The sequence below is a fragment of the Sparus aurata genome, chromosome 17 (assembly GCF_900880675.1).
Source record: "Sparus aurata chromosome 17, fSpaAur1.1, whole genome shotgun sequence".
NCBI classification, from domain to species: Eukaryota; Metazoa; Chordata; class Actinopteri; order Spariformes; family Sparidae; genus Sparus; species Sparus aurata.
This window is the reverse complement of record NC_044203.1, coordinates 19,564,780-19,590,978: the sequence shown is the minus strand read 5'-3', so window position 1 is coordinate 19,590,978 and position 26,199 is coordinate 19,564,780. Positions and strand designations below refer to the sequence as shown.

The 26,199-nt window shown below is 40.8% G+C and overlaps 1 protein-coding gene across 2 annotated transcripts in view; it reads left to right on the top strand.

The window, feature by feature from the left end:
• The window catches only part of fhod3b (formin homology 2 domain containing 3b), a 95,157-nt gene that overhangs the window by 3,215 nt on the left and 65,743 nt on the right, over nucleotides 1-26,199 (top strand). For both annotated transcript variants that reach the window (XM_030394230.1, XM_030394231.1), the window contains exons 2-3: nucleotides 4,170-4,276; nucleotides 11,646-11,710. In XM_030394230.1, coding sequence (XP_030250090.1) covers nucleotides 4,170-4,276; nucleotides 11,646-11,710 — 172 coding nt within the window. The remainder of the gene's footprint in view (nucleotides 1-4,169; nucleotides 4,277-11,645; nucleotides 11,711-26,199) is intronic.

Genomic DNA, 26,199 nt, shown 5'->3' with positions numbered 1-26,199 from the left:
CGGACTCAGCCTTTTGATTTTCATGAATAATAAACTGTCCTTGTCAGATGACAACGCAAAACCTGCGGGTAACACAAATCCATAGATCAATAGTCCCTCACATGCCTCCTTCTCTGTCAGTGTTTTGTAGTTTGTGGCCTGGTGGCCTCGAGGCCTGGCATCTGATTGCAAAGCAGAATTCAAGGGAGGGAAAATGTGGCTGAGCCTTGGAGAATGGACTCTCACTTTACGAATTTCAATTTTTGGGCTGGTTGTTTTCCTGCATTTTATTCCCCCAAAGAAATTACAGAGTCCCATAATGAGAAGTTATGTTAAATGCTGTAAAATACAGGTTCCTCCTCCATGCCTGTCAAAGCTCCTTTGAATTCTTTTACACATTGTTATGCAGAGTTGAGGTTTTGCCGCTCTCTGCATTTTGAAAAAGTTGTCTTAGCTCCTTTCAGAAGAATGCAGCATCCGTGGACGGACTCATCCTTGTGAATGTCTGACAGAAACCTGAGATCACTATTGTGGTTTCTCTTTCATCCATCAAGTGTATTTTAATGCCTTTTAAATCACTTGCTTTTGGAGAGAGACCACAAATACCATCCTCACCTTTATCAAACAAACCTTAATTCTTTAAAGTGGCTTACTGTAATTCCTCTTGTTTGATTTATAGTACATGGAGTTTACAGACAGAAGTGTGTCAGACGTGCTAACACAAGGTTAGCATTTGCACAGAACTATGTAACAGACGACACCTAAATGTTTTTCTTAAGCTGTTGATTTTCGAATGTGCCGAGTATACGCTCACCTCATTCCAGAAGTCTTTCCCCTGTGGAATACAAAGACATTTGGAGTGAGATAGCAGTTTTTAATTGGAAATTGCATGGTGTTTATTTTTAGTCCTTTCTGCCTGCCATAACTGCCTCCCTGGTCAGTGGACCACAGAATGGAGGTTGAAAGGAGAGGCCAGACCTCAGTGTGTGAGCAGAGCACTTGTGGTTGCCTCTCTGGACTTGGCCATCACAGGGCCACCGTGGGTTCAAGTCCTGGGCGGGGGACGGCTAAGGAAGCCTCTGCTGCTGATAATCTGGGAGCACTGTTCCTGGATTAAGGGCCATTTAAGTGCATCAACCTAGCATGGTTATACTCGGCAAGGCCTGTAAACAGTAATCTGGGTTGATTATATAATGAGAACCTAAAGTGACACTGGTTATGTGTGAATAAATGGGTGAGTAGAAGGATACAAATGAGGACTGATTAATAGCAGACTTGAGTAGTTCACTTTGACTTTTCTGCTTTTTTGCTTTTGGTCTGCGAGTCAAAACCGTGTGTGTGGAAATGCATTTCTCGGTCCCACAGTTGGCTAATTACTGGTTTCTGCTGCGAATTCAGACCAATGTTTTGTCTATTTCAGGTCGTGATACAGAGCGTAAAGCTGAAAGAGAACAAACAGTTTTCTTCTCTTTTATCCCACTCACAAACTTCAGCAATACTTAAAGTATAATTTAGGAACTGCAAAATGTAAAATGAAAATACCAAAAATAACACACTGAACTGTAATAATAAATCTGATTTTCAATCATAAATTGACAGCATTTATACCCAGTTCCCCATGGCTTTTACGTTTGCAAATTATCTTGAGGTATATGTACATTTTCTGGTTGTTGAAGCAGCAACAGTATTTGTTTTTTTATATGAATAAAGATGCTTTTAGATTATTTAATTGACAAGAGATCATTGGCAGGTCCAGTACATTACCAGTATTACAGATTAACACCAAAGATACATGTATAACCATCAAAATCCATTATTTGTGATAACCATTCTTTACTCTAAGTGCCACAGTGAATATTTTGTGATACAAACATTAGGGAGACTTCTGGTGGGTAAAGACGTTCAAGTTTTCCTTGGTTTGCAAAAAAAAGCTCTTCAGTATCTCGCAGATTATGAAGGGCCCAGCCACTGGTCATTTTATATGATTTAGTGTCTTCTCCGTCATGCTACGTTTCGTATTACTGTCACACCCATTATTTTTAAAGGCACGTCAGTCCATAGGCATAAAAATAGCGGGCCTAACTTTGGCCCTTATTCCTGGATTTCCGGTCTGTCCAGATCTGTCCTGTAATCTAGGGAAGCGCTTTCTTCCCTCCTCTGCATGTGAACAGTAACGCTTTCTTTGTTTCTCTTTTCTCTGTCTACCTGGCTCCCCCTCTCTCCGAACCTCCCTGTACACCAATCAATACACCACAGCAGTCTCACCAAGACCCGTCGCTGTCCTAAAACAATAGGATATCCCGATTGACTAAAGCTTTCGGTGTATGTTTTTCGTCCCTGCGCTTTGCCTCATCTCTTTTGTCAAAATGAGGATGTGAGGACCTGTAATTTCTTTACAACTACTATATTACCAATAATCTTTTGGTTTACCATGCATGAAAAGCAAACAATGCAGCTCAGAGTCACAGAGAGAGAGAGAGAGAGAGGGTAGGAGAAAGAGTGCAAGCTACCCTTTCCAACCACATTTTTTTGGTTCAGTTCTCAAATATGACATGGTCCCTGAGTGCTGTAGTGCAGTAATACAAACAGAGTGGCCTGACAGATCAAAGCCATCAGAGCTGTAATGTCTTTCCCAGCCTTTTTCCTTCACGTTCAATTAAGTTACTGTCATATGTCAGAGGAAATTGAACTGCATAAGACCTGGCAATAACCGGTCTGATATAAAAAACACATGGTTTTGCATGTTATATACATGTTTACATGTGTTTCTCTTCTTTTAACAGAACAAAAGTCTTGCTGGCTGCTTGCTTAGGACGTGTTAATAGTAAGGTATGCAAGTGTATCATAGTATTTTCTACATTACAAAGTGCTCAGTGTAGGCAAACAAGAGAAGACAAATGTACTGAGCTCACTATATTTGTTGGGTTTACGGTGTGTTGCTGTTTTAGACACCCTGACTGGTGATGGAGCAGTGAAGCACCACTCTTTCCACTTAAGCCACAATGTTTGCCCTCCTGTAATGGTATTTGTTTTCCTGTTGTTTGCTTCATTGTCGGAGCTGCTGTCCTGTGGAGCTGACAGGCTCCCAATATAAATAGGTAAATATCTCCAATTTGGAGGTCAACCAGCCAAGAGAACAGACGCTCTAATTCTTCATCTCCGCTACCGCAGTCATCTGACCAGACAAATCATTCAAGACCAGACAGATCATACCTCCCCTGCAAAATCATCTCGTGATGATGATAGTTTATCAGACAGGGGTGTGCAGAGAGATAAGAGGCACCAGATTGCCAAACGGCTCCAAATCTGCAAAGCACTCACTGCAACCGTCCCGTTTGTCAATGTAGAGCGCTGACACGAGCTGATAAAATAACTGTCTGAGGTCCACTATGAAAAACCATAACTTTTTCTCACACGGCAAACGTGAGCAATATAGTTGTTGCACGTTGTAATTTAGATAATAAAAGTCTTACCACATCGTGATTAATGATCCTGTGCTTATGAACTTTGCTTGAAACTTAGATGTTCAACACAGTCATTCTTCTTTTTCACAGATGCAGCAAACCAACTTCTCAGGAGCTCTATGCCATTTTCAGTCAAAATTAAACTACCAAATGGTTTTCCCTGTTTGTGAAGGTTGACTTTGCTTAATTTTGATGTCATCCTTGCTGATAACTCTTCACAACACAATATAAAAGACAGCCTGAAATGAATGAATGAGAAAAATGATTGTATTTGGATGCACCATGCATTACCACTTTGCATTACAAGACATATGATCTATCAGATGGAGCCGTCGATCCATGGGCCATGCATTTAAAGATGAAGCCCCAGCTAGCTGTCAGCTAGCCTCCGATTAATTGGTGTCAATTTGGTGGCAATTATAAGGTTAGCTAACAAGGTATTCGTATGCAGTTTGTTCAACAAAAGCGTGTTTGAAATGATTAGGTTCATTTTATCTATTTAATGGGCATAGGCTGTTCAGTATTTGGGGTCTATGTTAGCAGTGTATCTGATATCTATAATAGCAGAAGCTGTATATGCACACTTCCAAATGGTTTCATTTATTGTGAGTCCTCATATCCTGCAGATCTACATGGTCATTTTTGTAAAAAGATGTTGAAATCTCCAAATCAACCTGGTCTATAGCTCATTCAGTCGATATATGTCTTTTCGTCTTCTCTGTTTAGGCTGATGACTGTGCCCTTCAGCTGTCCCACAATGGAAGCTACCTGGACCTGGAGTCCACCCTGGCAGAACAGAAAGATGAACTGGAGGGATTTCAGGAGGAAGGAGGGTAAGATAACAATCACTTTTGTGCCCATCTTTTCTCTTAGCTTTTCCTTCACTATCACCGAACTTCAAAAGCAAACACTGGCACACAGTGCACAGGCTGAAATGAAAAACATTCTGTGTTACTACACTTAAAGATGGAAATACATTTAGGTGCCTCCATAAAACATTGGTCATATATTCTTTGCACTTCAAAAGGTGCAGCTGGGATTTGTGCCAGAGCAGATTGAAAGCACAAGAGTGACTGGCACTGCCTAGCAGGTTGATAATGTATGTTACTTGCCAGGCTTTGATTGTCCAGGAATAGATTGTTGTGGTCAAATTAGCTGCTACGAACCAGAAATAAAAATGTCTCATTCAAGAGTAACTGACATTTTGATTACAACAATCTGTCTTTTAAAAGCCCTCAACATATTTCAGTCAGACGTAATCAGTACAATGTGATTAGTGTGTTTCAAGGGAGAGACACATACAAATTCAGGCGCGATAAGAGGGAAAAGATGCAGTTTTTAAATCCTTGGTCATGGGGAAACATATCAATATCCTGCTTGCCTAATTTGATTCTATTATAGTGATTTGAATCATAATGATACCCATTTCGTTCCAAGGATGAATTAGTGAAATAATCCCTTTTTCCGGACCTCAGCTGATGGAGCTCTCCTGCTCAAAAAAAGCTGCTCTCAGGAGGGGGTTGGGTCTGTCTAAGAGCTGAGGGGAAGGGGCTTTACCACCACCGGAGGGACTCTCAGTTTCAGATGTCTTTCAGCACTTTGGGATTCTAGAGGAAGAATACGTTTAAATTGACTGTCAGTACTAGTGCCTCCGTGAATAAGTGGCTAAATATCTCAACAATCTCACTGGCTCAGGATATGTAATTTTGTTAGCAGATAATTTTTTGGGTATAGTATGAAATATTTGTTTTATCAGTTCTGTGGTGGTATTACTGCCCTTCTTGGTGACAGACTAAATGTCTCAGAGTTTCCATGGCATGCATCCATTCATGTCCCTTAAAATACCTGGCCGAGAAGCGGCAGTGATGTCATCTAAACCACTTATGAGGTGTAGTAATGTGTAATCACCCTCATCTCTATTGAATGTTACCTCAGTGCTCTCATTAGAGGTGGCAAAACTACAATTGTGCACCCGCCATCGCACAACCCTCAGCTTCTAATTTAGTAGCCGAACTGCTCAGTGAGGTTTCGTCTTGACACAACTCTGAGACCTGGATGAAGAAGGGGCTTAAAATTGTGTTAGTTTCATTTCTATTTCAAATAAGTTCTTTGGCCAGTTATTTTATTGACTCCATATGGTTTTTCATGTACTGTGGAGTATGTTGATATATCATCAAATGCCGCCCACTTTAGATGATCACAAACCGAAGGTTGGCATGAGAGTTCCTGGTCGGCTGGACCACAAACATCTATGGATTTATTTGTCTAACTTGGAATTCATAAGCTGCTCTCTAGCGCAGTGTTTCTATTGGATGTCGAGCGGGCTGTCCTTTCCCAGTTTCATCTGAAATCGTTAGGAGCTTATGAGAGGCTATTGAGAGCTGTGAGGTTAAAGTGGTCCACTTCTTCTCTCGTCGAAGGCTGAGTCTGCCAGGGCCCGTGTAATGCCAGCTGGCAGGGGCTGGTATGGATGTATGTCATTAATCCCACGCAGTGTTGTCTGAGGAGGCTGGGGGTTGAAGGTGGTTACCCAATTATTTTGTAAAAATAGGGCAGTTCTGCTTGCTGGGTCTTTATGGCGCTGATGTGCCCATGATTACATCCCCCACTGCTCAGTGTTGTTGATTTGACGATTACTGAGCTAATAAAAGGTCTGACGAGGCATTTCACCTTTACCTGTTCCATTTTATAATTGTTCACCCTCCTTTAAATGCATAAGATCTGTTGACAGCAATCTGCAACTATGCAAGAATTTGGGTATTTCCCAGGGTTTTTTTTTTTTTTTTTTTTTTTTTAGCTTTTACAAGTCGATGTCAAAGTAACACCACTAACTCCAGCTAACAAGCAAAATTGTGCTTTTATTATTTTTGCTTGAAGTCCAGCCACCTACCTTTGGAGTGAGACTGACTATATTCATACACTGCCTGAGTTCCTGAACTCCCCTGATCATCGGCCATTGGATCCATCTGTAATTGATATTAATGACAGGTTACATTCCTGAGGCGCCTGTGTCATACCTAGTGTCTTTACAAACAGATTAAAGTATGATCCTCTGACAGTGCGCTCCAGAGCCAGGAGATATCCATGTCATGGGAGCTTAAGGGCCATAATCACTTCCACACCGTGTTTGAAGCTCAGCTATAGGAGATTGTGACTCATAAATCCCCTGTCCCATCTCTAATGCAGTCTCACTTCAAGTTATAAAGTGACCATAAAGCCCAGACATGTGCTGAGACCTATCGGCACGGTTTTAGGTAGGCATTTGGGTTTGTAGCTGTGATAGATTGATTGACCCCCATACACACAATTTCCTGCATTTGTAGCCCTGAGCTGAGGTGAGGATGGGGGACACAGATCAGATCAGATGGCCTGACATGTGCTCACAAGCATTTATAGCCTTTGGATATTTTTGTGGATTACGTGGATTGAAGAGAGTGGGCTTGTTGTACCATTTCAGTAGAAAAAAATGTCAAAGGTCAATTTTTCTTAACACCCATACTCATCTATTATTTATATTTGTGAATAAAAACTTGCTGTTAATTTTGTACTATATCATGTTTATATGTATATACGTCTATTCTATTTCTTACCTTTTTAATTATATTGTTTATTTTTGCTATTGGTTTTGTCTTTTGAAATATTCTGTCATTTGGCTGCTGGGACAAACAAAATTTCCCTGTTTGTGAGACATTTAAGGATTTCTGATTCTGATTCTGATAGCAGTAGTTAGCTTAAGTTATTAGTCGACTAGTTGTCGTACTTTTTGTTTCTGTATGTGTCAAACAACCAGCAAGGAGATCGAAGATTTTGTATGTACAGTATCGCATCACAGAAGCCTAGTGTTCAAAACACGGTAAACAAAAGCAAGTACTCGCAGACTTTCAGAATTTGTATACCGCAAATTAAGTTGTTACTGGGGGGGGGGGCTAATAAAGACTTTCAACTAAGACACTTTTTATTGACGGTTTAGTTGACAATTGGTGGGCAGTCCTACAAATATGTGACATTGATGGGCAGATGATTAGTTAAGTTGAAAGTCTTCAAGGCCATGTTCCCTGGCTTGTCTTAAGAAGATGACATGAAGCGCTGTTATTGACTGCATAACTGATTCAGCATGTGAACCGTGTAGCTGAGATACAGCACAGATACTTTTTAGCATTTCACCGCCCCTGCTGCATATAAAGCACATCTGAAAGCCAGCAAATTTTGTGCTGAATGTGCCTTTCTTGGCTTTATTGAGTGATCTTGATGTGTTGGACATCCAGTTAGAGATCAGGCAACAAAATCCAACTGCTCTTGTTCTCCATGCCTCAGCTTTTTCAGAGTTTCTCATCGTAGCCTTTCATCTCTCTCAAGACAGCTCTGCTTTCATTATTTTCATTTTTTTCTCACCCACTTGGACAATGTTTCGCGGACGCTCACAAGCACACAGAAGATTTTCATTTGAGGAGAAAAAGCATATTTGAAAAGAACCAGAGGAATTGTCAAACACACTGCGGCTTAAACTTCAAGGAGGGAAATACAACACTGGTTGTCCCTTCTGTGTTTGCAGAGAGGTTTATTGGTATTATTAACAGAATAGAACAGCTTGGTGATTGTTCAGTGTGTGCATGTGGTTATGTGTGTGTTTGAGACCTGGTTGGTACTCAGTGAAGCAGCCCCTTTGACAGAAATGAGCCTTGTAGATGGTCTCTTTGCTCGTTTCTTCAGCCCCCCCAGTCCACTCAGGCACTGCGGGTCCCTCCGTAGACTTCTGTAGATGCAGGGGGTGTTCACCAAGAAGTGCTGAGTCAGTAGAGCTCTGTGGGGCCTTCTTGTCTGGTATTAATTGGTCTTCGAGGAGAAGCGCTGGCTTTGCTGTATCCCAAGTATGTGTGTTCACTTTCTGCGGGTACACATTTTGTGCTGTTTCATAAACAGTGCCAGTAATGCTCCCCTAGATAAAGCCAGAGAGCGTGGAGCTGGCAGGCATCCACTGGTCCAGTTGCTGCTGCTCTGGGTATTAGGATTAAGACTGCGCTTTATGAGGGGGCTCTACAACAGAGCAGTGAGGGGAGAATGGGGCTGCAACTAAAGATTAATCTGCTCATTATATTCATGATTAATCATTTAGTCTATAAAATGTCAAAAAGTTGTGAAAAATGCACATGCACAACTTTTGTCCAACTAACAGTCCAAAACCCCCAAACTCTTCCTGTACTGCCAAAAATGACAAAGATCCTACATTTTAGGGGCTGGAACCAGCACAAATGTTTGACAGATTTGCTTAAAAATTGATAAATTGACTAATTGTTGCTGCTTCGTAGGAGAAAGAAGGAAAAATGAGAAGAAAACAGTGTGAGGTATCAACTTGGAAGATTTAGTTGTCACGTTTCCGCAGCTGCATTCTGTTTTATAACATTCGATATTGAAAGTGATGATGATGAATATCAGATTTATGCTATTAAGTGAAAGATTTACAGCGTGCTGCTTCTTTTCAAGTACAGAAAGAATAAAATAGACATATGTTTCCAGTTAATCTTTTATAAAGCCATCTGACCAATGCCTTGGGTAATGGTCAGGAAGTAAAATGTAAGTAAAAAATATTTGTTTTGGGTAACGTTCACATTTATTCATTTCATGAGATTATTAGAAATAGACATGGTTATTCAAATGGAAGCAACAAAGGTTTTTCGGGAGCATGATGTTGCACATGATGAATCAGATTTAATAGGAGCTTGGCTTCAGTTGATTATACAGTACCACCACTGGAAGAAACCAGAACATCCTGGCATGGTAAAACATTTGACCAAAGAGGACCAGGGAATTCAGAAGGTATTATATCCCAACTTGTAGCCAATTTGTTGTTTGGCTCACAGTCTTTATAGTTATGATTATTTCTATAACTTTGGGCTCCACCCTTTACAGGCCTGCAGCACTGTCTGTGGGAGTGTCCACAATTTTCATGTTTAATTGATGGGGGGGGCTCTAAAAACCTCACTTATATTCCATGCACGTTTGTTTAATTTGATAATGAGCACGTTGGCCTGTGTAGCCTCAGGTCTTGGTTAAGCACAGGGATACTGTTGCAGCCAGGCGGAGAGAAAGCAGACGTTCGTGACAAAACGGCTCTGGTTACTCGTTTGCCTCAACAGCATCGCAGAGGATTACGTTCCTGTTTGCCGTCTCATCTCGCCAGTTAAGGTCCATGTTGACAGATGTTGCTCCTGCGTCGCCTCTGCTTGTTGCTGGATATTATATTTGATAACAGTGAGCATATGTAGACGTCCGTTGCCATGTAATCTGGCTGTGTGCATGTCAGTGTCTGTCTGTCTGGATGTGTGGAACAGTATGATCTGCCTTCTGTGCTGATGGACTTTTTCTCTCTCTGTCAGACCCACTGCTGCCTGATTGTCACAAACAGCAACAGTCTGCTGTTGGCGCTGCGCCAGTCCGAACAATCACACAGCCTTTGTGCAGGCGGCATAAAAGCTCATTTGTCAGAGAGCCGACTGAGGAGGGGGGGTTGTTGAGCAACTCTACCTGCTGTGCTCTTGTCTACAGTTGTGTCTAATGGGTTTGTTTGTATGCTTCTTCAGCCCAGTTGGGAGGTTAAAGACACAATCTGTGACCACCACCAATATCCAACACAGGAGATGTGCTGTTTCTGTCAAATTAATTGAGACGATATAACATTTCTTATCTAATGTTGTTATAGGTTTATTTACAATTAGGATGCATGTACAGGAAGATGTCTCCTACTTCACTGTAAAGTCTATTCTGAGTATATGTGCACTGGAGGCCTCAAATTTCCACATCCTACCTGTGTATGCCAAATGTTGGACAAGGATTGGCTTTCAGACTATTTATGATGTCACAAATAATTCTCGTAGGCCCGCCTCTAAAAATCAGATTTTCAATGAGCACAGAACATTTTACACGTTTAGCAATGAGTGTGAAGACAGCCTTCTGCAATCAAACTCTGCACATACTTTGCATCATTCTACACAGTGAAGCTCAAACAATCAGTTGTAAGAACAAAAAGAAAAAACATATTTTTGACTGGAGGGGGAAATTCTGATTAAAAGATATCTTTAAAAAGGGAACCAGAGTTGTTTCTCTATTGGCATGAACAAGAGAAAGCAATCAATCACTATTTGTATCGTGGCAACAAAAGTGACACGACACCTTTCAATTCGAGCAGGTCTAAAACATACTCTTTAATTAAATGAAAGGTACTTGAGTCAATCCCCAACACACTGCCTCACTGGCATTATGACCCACTAATGCAGCAGGTTTGTATTATAATCCACAGCTGAAGTTCAGTGTTAAATCCTGTCAGAGTAAAATTGGTTAAACCTACAGGCCAACGACTGTAAAAGGAAATTAGTTGATCCTTTAACGATTTAAATCTTCAGTTGTGAGAATTGAGCTTGAGGCTGACTGCCACAGACAGGGTAGAGAAGCTGGGAAATACTGAATAGATAGATCTACTAACACTTTGTTGGTTTTGACACTAGAAGAAGAAAAACAATAATTAATGCCTGCCTTATCGCTTTAAAAGACACATTTTTGGTCAAACTCTGTACATAAGTAAGGGAGAGGGCCTCTAAGTAGTTAGATTATTCTTTGTGTGACGACAAACTACACCGCTCTCACATTCGCTTTCACAATTGAATAGAAATGGGGCGCATTGTTGTCGTCTTTGTTTTGGATTGTCATTCAGACATTGTAATCAGTTGACAGGATAGTGATAGGGTCTTGGCATATCTCCATTAACACAGGGGGCGGAGTTGACCTCTGAGCTACTCCTATCCTTCATTTTTACCTTCGGAGGCCTTTCCCCTCTCCTGCTCTGCAGCCTGTTCCCTGTTGTGTTCACACTGCAAATATTGAAAGGTTTGGATAAGACTAAACATTATCATTTGTTGAGAAAGTATTTAGCTTAGATTTTGCACAGTGGCGCTTCAGATGTATTTTCTTGTCAGCACTTGCCTGGCCCTGGCATATTGATGGCTGCCGCAGATTCAGACAGACGTTCTGTTTCTTTATCTTGATACAGTTGTGTGTAAACCCTACCCCATATAGACACACACTGTCAAAAGCACGCAAGCACACACACACACACACACACACACACACACACAAATTTGAATAATCATGCATGGCTTACTGTCCTACTAACATTTCTTTTTCTCTCTATTTGTCTTTTTCGCTTCACAGGAGAGGCAAGAAACATGGCATCATTCTCCGGACGCAGCTGTCTGTCAGAGTCCATGCCTGCATCGGTGAGTAAGAAACTGTGCTGTAATCTAAACATCTACATTTGTCACCTCTGACTTTGTGTTGGTCAGTCTGCCTTCCTCAGTCTATATCGCCAGTGAGGTATGAACTTTGATTACCTCCATTAGCAGTGGATTATTTTATTGAGGTCCTTGTTGAACTTGCACAGTGGCAGTTTTTGGGAGACAGCCTAGAAACTTAATTTGAGCGAGAAATAACAGCATTTCAACGACACTGTGAAAAACAGAACACTGGCACGGTGGAAAGGCTGAGAAAATTTTATGTTTCTGGAGTTACTGTGTTCTGTCACTTTGTTTTATTGGGCCTCCTGGTGTCTTTGCATATGTTTTCACTCAGCTCTTTGTGCTAGTTTCCCTCACATTACTCAAACATGCATGCACGTGGCATGCGTGCAAACACACACTCGTACGATGAGCTTATCAGAAGTTGGCTTTTGATTAAACTAAGGATGCTAACTACAATGTAGAGTTTGGCTGAAATTCCCGTTTGAGGCGTACTTTTCCTGCGTCTCTCTGACTGTTTTAATAGGTGTTAATTGTTTTGCTACCTCGTTTAACTCATGTATAATGCAAGAAATGAGTACACAAGCCGGCAGTGAAGTAATCTGCCAGTGACTTTGTGAGCGAAGATCACTGTGAACACTGAAGATCAATAGCAGAATGTGGAGGAGCACACAGACTCACAAAGACACACGGTGCCTCATCAAGTGTAAAAATAACCCAATGCCTGGAAAAGCTATTAGGCTGTAAGTTGTCAGAATTTGGTCGTTCTGTTCTCTTGTGCAGTAGAGGTAAACCACAAACCCAGAAATCTTTCATTTTAGTGAAGTCACTATGCTCTGAGAACTATCTCTTGATAGTCAGCCCTGGTTATTTATTCTACCTGCTGATGCATGATGTGTTATGCAAACATTAGCTGTGATGACAGCTCACTAAACCATTGGGCAAAGACAGCATTTGCTTGTTACTAATGCGGTCTAGTCCGCACGTGTTAATTACAAATAGGATTTCTCTTTGGTGCACTTGACTGTAACTCTACAGTAATCCTATCATATCTTATATAAACTGGCTTTTCAAACATTGCTAAATTATTATTGTTGATAGTATTATTAGGAGATGCTGCCAGACATCCTCTGTTCAGCCTGATGTCTGAGGTCACATGCTGAACATGGCTTTAGTTGTGAGTATTTGTCCACACACTGTGCTGAACTGGCTTTACCTTATGCTCTCCTCCTCCTGCTGGTGCTTGGCTTAGCTTAGTGGAGCCTGGGGAGTGGCAGACAGACTTGCCGCTCCTCTCTAAGTGGATGATGACCCTCTTTCTCTCTAAGTTGACAGCCACCTGTTGCCCTTCTCTGGTCTCCCTTAGTGGCTGCCCATGTGGCGAGCTGATTTATTTCCCCCAGGCGAGGTGGTCACTGTTACTGTAACTTGTCCAGACATTTGAGCCTAATTTTATCTGACTAGAGGGCTTACCTCGTAGCCCCACAAGTGCCGAATTACTGGGTGATTTTCCTGCTCCACACAGGAGATAATTCTTTAGTCTTCCAGAGACAAATGGCATGGTATTCTTTAGAATGTGCACTTGCTCTGTATTAAGGGATTGAGCATTTTCCACCTGTCATTTCATAGAATGTCCCCAAAGAGGAGCCCCCTTATTGCATTTTCTTTGTGTAAAAAGGGATGTTATGCAATGAAAATAGAAAAGCTCCACTCCGTTACGATAAATTGCCTTTGGAGAATAGCCAGCAAAAAATGTACAATGGCATCAGAGTGGCTTTAACACGGTGATTTTCTGAATCTCTGGAAATCCTTTAGAAATGCTCCTTTTGTGCAAGTCGACAGGCCTGAACTAATATCACCACTCTTGTTTTGGCTTTATATCAAAAGATACTTGCATCAAACATTACCTTTGCTTGATATGTGTAGTGTAAAATGAATTAGTTTAAATGTATCCTCTCTTAAGATAAATTAGCCCACAGTGTTGAGACATTTTGTTTATCCCCGAGGCCCCCTCCATCAGCATGACTGATGAGCTGGTTACAGTCACGTATATAATCTATGCCGTTAAGCACTATTTAGTGGGAAACCCATTGCATGTATTTTAAGTAAGTAGTAAATAACTGTCTTTATGTTTTTTTTCTGCTCTTTGGCTTTTCCAGATTTACACATCACAAGGCAAGCTTTCAGTTTGTGTGTATGTGTGTTTATTTGTCATGAACCACAGCAAGACTTAATCCAGGCTCCTCTAATCACAGTCATTAGCTCACACATACACATAAGGCTCTGCATGGACCAGGCGGAAATCCATGCATCCAACTTTAGTGCTCACCCAAAGAGGTAATGGTTTATTAAACAGCTTTTTACTGCTCCAACTCTGGCTCAGTGATTTGTTGCAATCATGCAGCGAGGCGGTCCAGGCTCTTTGTATTCTAGAAGTGCAACACACAAAAGTTTATCTGTGGGTGTTTTGGGTGTAGCCTCTTAAGCCTGACCTGTTTTCTAGCCACTCAGATTAGCATATAAAGTGTTCAGGTGACACTTTAGTCTAGAGTGGTTTCTAGCATAAACCCTCCTGAAACTTAAAAGCCAAGATCAATGCTGTCAGATGAATAAATAGGATTGATATCGATGTAATACATACTGCACTGTAATAGCCAATATAAGCTTTCTGGATATTTGCCTGTATGAATTTTATACAGTACAGGGCTGCAACTAACTGTTATTTTCATTATTATTATTTTCACCATTAATCAATTAATTGCTTAGTCTATCACAGTCTTGCAGTCCCGGTCCTTGTGGCGCCCACGCCCAGCATGGCTCGGATGTTTCCCGGCCCTGGCACACCTGATTCAAATGATGAGCTCAGACAACGACCCATTCCTTTAAATCAGGTTTGTTGAAGAAGGTAAACATCTAAAAGGGGAGGCAGGGGGCCCACAGGACTAGGATGGAAAAACAAAACGTCAAAGAATCGTGAAAAAATGCTCATCACATATTCACCTATCCCAAAGTGACATTTACACATTGCTTCCTTTGTCCAACCATCAGTCTAAAACCCCAAATTCTTCATTGACTATAATTGATAACAAAGAAGAATTGACTTTAACAATGAAGCGATTATCCAAAGAGTTGGCAACTCATTTTCTTTTATTCAACTTATCATTGCAGCTGTAATACAGTATAACTCCTACTGCTGTCTTTGATAGAAAAGAAGAGGAGTTGTTGTTAGGTTTCCAGTAGTGGGGATGGTTTGATCTTTGTCCGTATTTGTTTGACCAGCACAGCAGCCTGGGATTTAGAAAACAAACTCAGCTTGTCCGTCTCTGCGTGTTAGCATTTGGCCACAAACTGTTGAAACTGTTGAGATGTTATTGTTGTCGGCGGACTAGATGTGGTAGTGAGGGCCTGATTAAAGTAGTTTTGTGCTTATTTTAGTGTTGTCTACAAAGGCCTCTTCTTATGTGTCATTTAGTTTCTGAGTCTTGTTGTGATGATGTGATGGTACAGAGAATTTGAAGACAGGGATAGAGATGGAGAGAGAGACTTGAGTGTGGGCAGCAGAGTTTTTAAATGGGGATACAAAGTTAAGAATTAACAAATGTCACATGTGTTTTGTGATCATCAGCAGCTCTTCTAAAGTAAAGGCCTCAAACAAGCTTTTCTTGAGTTCATACAGATGTAGAGTCAGAAGCTGCTCCTCTGGCAATTAATTACATTTATGCGATGCTGGGCTGAGATTTGATGTGGTAAATCTATTCAACTGCAATCCAGAAAGTTCTCCTTGATCCCCAGAAAATCATCTCCGTCACAGTCATGCTCATTGCAAATTATTTTTTTATGGAGCCTGCTGTGCATCAATCATAGGCCACAGATGTGTGGGTGGCGCAAACATTTTGTTTATAGCAACTAGTTATTATTCTCAAATGTAAAAATCATACATTTGAATGCTGCAGTGTGTTGGTATTCCCCTTTAAGAGCAAGTTCATCTGTCAACACATTGATCTCAGCTGAGGAGTGACAGCTGTAATCAGAGGTGACACATTCTTAGTGGATTATCTTCCTTGTGTTTTACAACCTCTTATAATCCAGGCCCAGTGCATGATTCATCGTGACCGCCGTTGACTTGCGTTTCTTTTTTGACACTGTAATTTTGTCAAATTGGTAGTTTTGATCATCAGGTTGACAACTGGAAACTCTGTGGCTGTTGAGATGGAAGAAGATGAGCAGTAAATTCACTACGATTATGCCTCTTGCGAACCGTGTTGGAAGATGAGTTCCTGGCAGCTGACAATACAGTTGCATGGAAAATATACACTGTTATGTGTGGGTCTTTTCTGTGTTTGTTTTTCTAATGAATGTATTATGTGTGGATGTGTGTCTACTGCGTGTGTGTGTGGGATGTCAACACATTGACTTAAGACGATAAGATCACCTGCGGGTTATGGTGGTGCTCCCAACCACAGTGCCTGTCTTTTCCACACGCTCTGCCAAATCTGCACTAAGCCATCTGCAGTTTTGTGAACACACATAAAAACAATTCCAGTAGTTAACCTGCCTGTTAAAAAGAAGAGCAACTCGAAATGTCTGTTATCTTTCTTGACGGAGCCAAGAGTTAATTATAACCAATGTTATGGCTTATATCCAGTTCTCTGCATCAGGTCAAATTCATTCTGGGAAAATCTGAATATCTATTAATACATTTATCTGACATCTTATCTAGTTACTCTGTCAAAATGAACCTTTAGAACGGGACCGCATGTAGTAATTTCTCACTGGATAAAAAGAAATCCACTCCCACTAACATCTGGCTTTTGTCTTCATTGGGAAAGGGTACAATCGGTATTCAATCAAAGCTCAAAGGACTCTACAGTGTCACAAGTATTTATCGACTCCAGCTCCGATCGGCAGTGATGGAAACATGACACCCAGATGGACATGCTAATGTTCGCACCTTTTCCAGGGCAATGCTATGACGCACGTTAAAGTTCCAGTTTGGCGCACAAATAGTTTTAATTTAACGCTTTCCTGAATACTCAAAGATGCTTAACAAAGAAAAACAACAAAAAAACAAAGAAAACAATTGTGTTTTCTCATCTCTCATACTTGAGCATCATTTATTCAGTTTGAAAGAAAGACTGGAGTAGAAGATATAGAAACTAACTGCCGTAACTTTGTCATGAGCCTCCTTGCTGCTTTGCGCTCTTCTCTGTTTTCCTGACAGCATGCGTGACATTGAACGTGTCACCCCAGAAAATCTTTTGATTGGGATCGCACAAGCAGCGACACTCCTCAACATGTTTACGCTCTGACCCATAATACGTCAGCTGTCATCTCTATATTGTTACATGAGTGCTCAGTGCTCATGGGTAGAACCACCCCTCCTCAAACTCTGCCCTCATTTTGACCACAACAGTCCTGTAAAGCTTCATGACTGCAACTTGCGCAATTGTGATGGCATCATGCTGATAAAATTGGTCCATAGACAGACAGACCTATAAACACCTTGAAAAGTACTCAAAACTGCTTCTGCGGTAGTTCTTGCTGCAATAGGTGTCCACATTTTACCTTGATAACACACACACACACACACACACACACACACAGACTGGCTGTCATGGCTAATAAAAACACAAAACAGCAAACTCTTCTACTGGCAACGGGAGAGGAGCTGGTTGCCAATTTTTAGCGGGTTTACAGCCTCTTAAAAAATCTGTATGTACACACTAATTTGACGTAAAATGGTAATATTAAGGATCCTCAGTACAGCACAGCACTTCAGGGTCGCTTTAAGCAATCAGTCCAATGTGAACAGAGAGTGCCAAGCAAGCGAGGAATAATTAAAAACGTGCGTATCACGTGGCACCCATGAGAGACGGAGGCAGATCAGATGGCTTGGTCTCTCATCCCTTTGACTTCCTGCAAACAGACCCCAAAATGGGATCACGGACTTAGAGTCACCCCAGGAGGCCAACCAAAACAACACTATGCCAAAAGGAGAAATCTGAGGCTGCAAACATCTCAGGAAGAGAGGCGAGTGGAGTGGGTCTTTCTTTTCAAATCGCAGCTGATAACAAAACTCGATTGGTGGAAGGTTTGATGGTATCACTCACCTCACGCTTTCCCTCGCTCGGTTTTTCTATACTCTCTGTTTGGCCATGATCCCAAAAGCCCCAAACAGAGAGATAACAACATAGCTTAGGTTAATGCTTCATTTATGGGCAACAGTGCAGGACAATGTTTCCTCTCACTTTGTCCCTCGCAACTAAAATGCAACATTTTCCATTTTTTGGGGTGGATTAGAGGCTAATTGTTGGCTCTGTGGTAGATTCGCTTTAAATACTGAACGAGGTTATAGACCACTATAAGCACACGCATATGCTCACGTTCACATGCACGCACTTAGCAAAGGCATGCACACATTGAGAAGCCATCTGGTTCCAGTTGTAAGGCCCCTCAGCGCTGCTTCTCACCCATCCAAAAAATAGGAGAGCTGTCTACGTTTTCATCCAAGAGGGGAGTATTTTTTCCTCACCGTGTTTACAGGACGGTGTAGCCTGACTTGGGGCCAAAACTAGATACAGTCCTATTATTGACTTTCAGTGTAGGACATGATGATATTCTGTCCCTTTTATTCCCCAACCCTCACTTCTGACAGCCAGCCAACTCCCTGTCATAAAATCAGATGTTTGCTTAAAAATTGTTATAACTTACATTTATTTAAATTTTCAAAGTGGCACATCACAACATGTAAGTCAGACCACTAAGAATGGGTGCCATGTGAACCAGACCACTCTGGGGTTTACCACTGCTGTGAGACTGGAGCTGTCCTTGTTGAAGTGGACAGGTGTGTAACCTCAGTAGCCACAGACTTTAAACAGCTGACTGCTCGCAGGAAGGAGAATTTGGAAGGAATCTGAGTTTGTTTTTGCCCAAACCAACAGTTATTTGATGTCTGCAGAGAATTGTTTATTGTATATTTACACAAGGGTCTGGGATGGTTTAGAACTGAGGTTTGAGGTGCCTCGACACAGCCAGTGTTTGCCCTCTTTCTTTATCCAGAACAGAGAGAGGATGCGCAGACTGAGTAAACGCAAACTTGACATTGTTTAAATGCCATCGTGTTTAAATGAATCAGTTCAGGGCTGCAACTAACAATTACTTTCATTTTTAACTAATCTGATAATTGTTTTGTTTAGTAATCATGAATTGTTTTCGCTTTAAAATGTCAGTAGAAGCTAAAACATACACATTAGGGTTGGATTGGGGTTAGTGGTGAGCCCCAACAAGGATATCATCGTACATCACAATGTGCTACCATCTTATGTACTGTATGCCAGTTCAGTGGACATCCTAACCCTAATAACATCACTGTTTCCAGAGCCCAAGTCCATGTCTTCAAAAGCATGTTTAACATTCATTAGAATCACACAAAATGAAGAAGAGGAGCAATGATGTAAATGGTTAATGATATCAAAATATTCACTTTTGAATTTTGAGCAAACATTGTTTTCCTCTTATAATTAGCCTAATTATGATTAGGTTGGCAGACAACCAGAGTAGCGGTCGAACTATTCAAGTGATTATTGTTTTCTTTTGTTTTTTATGTGTTTTTTTGCCATGTTCTCTACTAAATGTCCCTGTGTACAATATGTGCCACCTCTTCAGCGATCTCTTAAGTTTCAGACATTGATTGATTTATCATATTTGTCATATTTGAGTTTGTAGTTGTGGTTATAATATACGGGCAGAAATAGTTTGAGTGCCAGCATTGACTAGAAAAAAAGAAACCTGACCTATAACTCAGTATCCCTCTGGCCTTCAGCCAAATCCCAGTGTGCCGTGGAATTGATCTCACATCCTCCCTCACATGTCATGCTGGCTCCTTTTCTTTCCCTCAGCTTTGATGTCAATGTCTTTGTAAGGAAATGTCTCTTTCCCTCACTGCATCTATCAGGAGAATATGAGAAATGCTTCCGAGAACCAAAACACTTAATATTTTCTCTGTTTGTCGTTACAGCAACTGTCACTCACCCAGCACTCTGTGGAACAGTGATGTTATTTCTTCTCTCACCTTGGATCAAGTAGTGTTGCCACAGCTGGATAGCCTTGAATCATTTACCATTGCTGTTTTACTTTGAAGGAGGATTTATTGGATTTTTGTCACATTCATGTGCAGAGATTGATTTAGCCTTTAAGCTGACATCAGCTGGAAAAATAAAGATTGACATTACCTGTTTAGGCCTGATTTTGGAGGGACGTGACAGTCATTTTTGTTCCATTTTTTGCATGCTGTCCAAATTGGACACTGGACTCTCGTACTCAAAAATGTAATGAAAGAAAACACCTGTGTGGAAAGACTGCCACAATTGTGATTAAAAAATGTGCTACGTTTACGTTTCTGCAGAAGCCACTTGAATCCTTCATCTTCCTCGAATCAAAATCTTAGTAATGTTTTGTGTGTAGCTGTCATGCTCTACTTGCTCTGTTATGTCTTTTACTAAATGAAAGTGGGTGTGGGCTATCTTTTTCTTGATTGACTGTAAAGAGGGCAGAAACAACTTTTGGGGAAAGCATAGAGAATGCATTAGTTAATGTCCTTTTACTTCTGTTTCCAAACTTAATATAACTTAATTGACTAGTGGATGGGGTATATGAACAAATAAATACAGTAATGTAGCCAAATAGATGATTATGCTAATTGGATGAATTACATCATGTAGCAAATTCTATATATAGAGATGTTTTTATATATATTTGTCTTTAACGTATCTAAAACCATTTCAAATCAGAAGTGTTCAAGTCTCAATGGCATTTTAAAATTGAGGAAAAAGATTGTAATCTAGATTGTGGATCGTGATAACCATTAAATAGATTGTGATATTGTGTTTTGGCCCCTTAAAGAAAGACAGTAGTCTTCCACCTAATTCTGCTTTGTATCTTCCTCCATCTGATTTCCTATCATTCTCAAGCCCTTAGCACATACAATGAGAAACCTTGCAGATTTAATTTCTTTTTTATCAGGTAGACAGTAGCTGTTTCTATTTATGGAGTTTGACACATTAACTATGTCCTCTTTTTATCTCTCTGTGACTCCACTATGTGCTGTAGCACTGGAACACCTGTGGCTTCCCATGTTTCACATTGTGTTGTGGTTACTGGCTGGGGGCCAACAGACACGTCAGGCATGTTCATCGTGAGCCATTTGGCAAAGGTAGAAAGTGTGTGGCGTTTTGTGGTGATGTGTTAATGATTTGAGAGCTGTCCACTCGTATTCATGTTCACAACAGTGTAACCTCTCAGAGTGGGAGGTATGATACACAGCTGTGGGATCATAATGGATATTGTGATCCACTGTAAATATTAGCCAGGCCATCTAGGGTATCTGTTTGTCTTTATCAGCTTTGAGTATGTTCAAGGCCAAGAAACAACACTACATTTGTTATTTTTAGAGCTGATGTAAGCTGAAGTCTACGGCAGAAGTGGGATAAGTCATATTTATATTGCAGGGCAGTTAATGAAACATAATATCCTTTTCACTGTTAACCTCACAAGTCATTTTCTATTCACTTTAGACTGAATATTGAGGCGAGGGAGGGATGCAGAAATAACAGCATGTGATGGTATTCACAACACAATTTGGTACTGTTTAAACTGGAACAAGAAGTTAAGAAGTACATATTTCACAGATTATTATCTGTTATCTCTCATTATTATTAATATTATTATCTCCAATGAGCCTGCTGTCTATAGTCAGGTAGTTAAACCATGTTCAACAAACTAAAGTAACTTCAAGCAATCAGAATGACCAAAGTGCCCTTATTGTTCTCAATTGCCTGATGATTGAGGCCCCAACTGAAGCTAAAATTACTCAATCCTCTCACCTCTATTCCAGACATTGCCAGGCGATTGTAGAGCCCGGTTGACATAAAAAGCTCAAGCACTAGGAGAATCTCCTCTTGCAGCCCACCCATTGCTTTGAAGGGGACCACTCAGAGTGGCCTTAGCAGGAGAAGATTGGGCAACCTTTGTTGCGTTCTTCAAAGCAGAGGAAAAGAGCCATACAGTAGATGGAGAAAAAAAACAGAAGAGGCCCCTATGGCTTGTGTGAATGTCGGCCAAGATCCTCTTAAACTGTTGAGGCATGTTGGGCAGTTTGGATGGCTCTGTCTGGTTACAAGAGGATTCACTGTGTCCGCTTTTAATGCGTGTCGCACATGGCACTGAGATGTCTTACAACTGCAGAACACTCATGCAAATTATATGAGCATGTGAATCAAATGATCTTTCATCACTTATGGCACTGATGCAGCTGAGGAAGTGGAAAATGTTCTTAAATTCAACAATAAATTGTCAGACACTGTGGGAAAAAATAATAAATTCAGCACTAATTACATTTGAGCAAACAGCTTACCCAATCTTAGTCCCTGGTGGGAGTAAAAGAAACATTGTCTGCTTTTGCTTAGTCTGAGTTGTAAAGAGGAGTGAAAATCTCTATTGGTGTAAACCATAAGTGATGTTTCCCAAAGTTGAGAGGAAAGCGAGCCATGTTTGCATCATTGTTGTGGTTAAAGCTGTGTAAAGTTAAGTCTCATCTTTCAGTGAGTATGTCAGACTCTGTTGTGATCCATTCTGATCTATTCATATGTGTTGCATGGTGGTTTTCTCCGTGGTCACTTAAGGATCATTGAGCACACAAAGCGCTAAAATGTTTTGCTAAGGCCTCTTGTTTAGAAGATAAAAGCCTGAATATAAGCCTTTAATCTCTGTGTTTAGAAATGTGAAAAATGTTTGAATCTCTCCCAGTGTCTGTCTGGACCTCAAAATTCAATGACATCAGTGGCTGTTCTCTCTGCTTGTTCTCTGATGAATGCCTTTTGTATTAGTGAGGTTCAACACAAAGCTAAGAGAGGCTGTATAGGGTTTCATTCAGAATTTTTCTGTTCACACAGATACTAAATGCAGGTGGTGGACACTATATCCGAACATCTGTTCAATCAAATGGATTGCATTATCCTCTCTTGCATCATGCTAATTTTTTTGGTTTTAATTTCAGAGGTGGGGATTGAGGTGTTAACGGGAATACCTTAAAATCTGATACAATCCAATGCACCACCACACCACTCTATAGCCTCAATTAACAACTTCCTGATACTGTCAACAAAAATTACACCAAGGCTTTACAAAAGTTGCATCATATTGCACCATTGAGATTTTTGTCATTCCATGTATGTTTATGAAAACATGTATAGGACATTGCACATGAAAACTATATTTAATAAGTATCTGAAGTTTACTGGCAATTGCAAATGCAACATGAGCAAGTTGAATTGAATATCAATTAGCAGTCTGTACACTTTGTTTAACCTAAAGTATTTATTGCTTTGTTTTAAACAGCTTTGACAGGACAGGACAAAATTAGTAGGTAAGAATAAGAAAATATAATTGCAAAACATAAGAAGAATGGGCATTATAGCCATCACCCAACCCTCTCCGACCCTGATAACAGAAAAGGCAACAATAAATAAATAAATATGAAAACAATGAGCAAGGTAACAGGAAAATAAGGTTTGTAGTAGAAAAGGTACAAAGACAGGCTAGACCGGTGTAGAAACTCTTGTAGAATGGAAAAAGACTGCACAGGTCTGATAATTTCTAAGTAAGTGTCCAAAACTTGATATAGGGTGTCTACTGAGAAGTAAAGTTTACATGGGAATACACTCCATTATAAGATTGTTCCACAAGTTGTTATTTAGAATAAAGTGCTTCATCCGAAAGAGCAAAATATTCTTCCTTGCGGCAAATGTCAATGTCTGCAATCTTTAAAAGGTACTCTGACACAGATACTGTGCCTCCGACTCAATGCCACATTGAAAAACAATCTCAATAAAAAATACTGTAACATAAATGAAATAGTCACATTTCAATTCCTGGTCTCAATGTTAACAAATTGCATGAGTAAAGAGGAACAGTGGTCACAAGCTCAGTGATGATGATAGATGGCCAAGTAACAAGATTTAACGCCAATTCACAAAGTCTAACAAGCTAATATAAAACATGAAAACTGGAGACTGGAGCAGCGAAATAAAAGGAACACTGGTATTCCAAGTATGGAGTTGGACAAAATACAGATGACATTATAAAATCCAGAGTGTCTGCTGGCAACAATCAATCTTGATTCTGGATCCATAATGATAAAGGCATCCTAGATGAGTAATCACTTTTTTATTGATTTGATGGCATACTAGCAGGCCCTGGCAGAGGTTTAACCACTGCACTATGGATATCTTCCAATAAATGAAAACACAATCAATACTTAACAACAAAATAAAAAAGAGCAATGCACCCTCTCATATTTAGAGGGTTTATAATATAGGCTTTAAGTCAGTTTTATCTGGAGAGGCAGGAAGTGCAGAATCCATTAATCGACACACTCCAATAGACTACTGATGGCCTTATGTGGTGCAGTCATTTTTAGTACACTTCATGAACACAATTATTATAATTTAGTTTGGCTACTTCTTGCAAAGAATGCAATCTTGTGTGTCATCGTGAACCACATATTAGCCCCTGACGCCCTCCTAACTTTCCGCTCCTGCTGCTGAGCACAGCTTATTGTGGCAGGCAAGAGGAGCAGCTGTGTTGGAAGTGACTCATGGAGGAAGAAGGTTTCTTCTGTTCGTCTGTGATTTCTCTGCTCTAGAAACATCGGACTGCTGGGTTCAGAGTTTACTCCAGAACTGAATTTGGGATCACAAGGGGATCAGAGTGGATGATCAGAGTGAGGTGCTTATCTGTTGCAAGACATTGTTAGACAGCTAAACAACTTTGGATTTACACATTTATGGCACTTGTTACCATGATCCCACACATAGAGCTAACCTAAGTTATTAATCTTTACTGTCAATTATTATTTAGTCACAACACATTAAAACTGATGGATCATTAAAACATCATTATCACTTTTAGCTAGCTTACAGCGAGTGATGTCCTGTCTCTAGACGATAATTTGTTAAAACAGTTTTTCAGCATTTGCCAAAAATATACACATGCAAGTCTGTGCACACACCTGCTTCCTGACAACTGCTGTCTGCAACACATTGTCCCTGTGAGACCAGGTCACAGGAGGGAGGTCAGACTGCTCTCACAAACACATTCATCAAATTTCGATCTGCTCGATTCCAGACGAATGAGTGATTAATGAAAATGCTTACGATGCTGGGCAGATTTGAACTCCCAATCTCACAGTTTCTCCCAATGGCCAAAATCCTGAGCGCTGACATCAACTAAGTAGACAAACTCTCATACAGTGCTGAGTATATGTGAACTATATATGCACTTGTGCCACCAGTGATACTGCATAATTATAAAATATACAATATACTACAGAGGAGAAAAAAGTTATCAGACAGTAACTGTGTTTTGGCCACAGTTGCACGATACCTAATCCTCCCGGGAACAAATGTATGTACAGATACATCCACACTCCTTATTGTCAGAGACATCTTTAGTCCTCACCTGTACGTCTGAGCACAACATAGTTTCACAGCATAGAAGTAAAATTAGACTGTGAACCCTAACTCCCGACAGTCAGCTGTTGCAGGCTGCAGGAACTTCTAGACTACCTAATATGATGCTAAAGGAGACCCCCACCCTGCCATGTGTGCTGCCATCCGAGACCTTTGTGTCTCAGCAGTCAGAGGAAGCGTTCAAGCTTAACCTGCCAGCCAGGCGCGTGATTCTGTCGTGGCTTGCCTGGAGGCAGACGCTCACATTTCACTTTATTGGAACAAATGCAACTGGTGTCTTCTTTAAACTTGATCGGAAAAAAATGGTTATGACATTTAATGCTTGGACAGTATGAAGAAATGGGTGTTGTTTACACACAGTTTTGATCAAATAGTTCTTGATGCGTTGCCACTAGTTTTGATCAATGATTTGATGTTTTCCTGATGCTCGTTTGCAAAAGGTTAAAACACATAAAAGGGATTTATCCCATTCCAGCCCATTCCAGGGACTGTCTATATGAGGGACATGCCACATTGTTCTTGTTTCCTTGAGAAGCTATGGGTAAGATCTCCTACTTCTGACAGCAGAGAGCCAGGATCAACTGGGGTTAACCCTATCTAACCCTCTGGGCCACCTGGAGACCCCCACTACACAGCTCACCAGGATTATCCCACACCCTCCTGTAGATGATGCACACATATTGAGGGCCGTAGGGGTCATTTCTGTTTCTCTCACACACATACAGACTCTGTCACCCCGTCTGTCTGTCTTTGATGCCTGTGTTCAAGATGCTGATCCTGTAAATGCTATAGGATGAAAGAGCTGCCTTGGCACAGGCCTGTGTGACCTCGGCTATGGGAGCTGGCTGCACTCCTTTTTGTTTGGGTTGACGCTCGAGGGAAGCTGTCACCCCTGAGGTCAGCCGGCGGGGGCGGGCTGAGTGACTGGAGGACCACCCCCTGTCA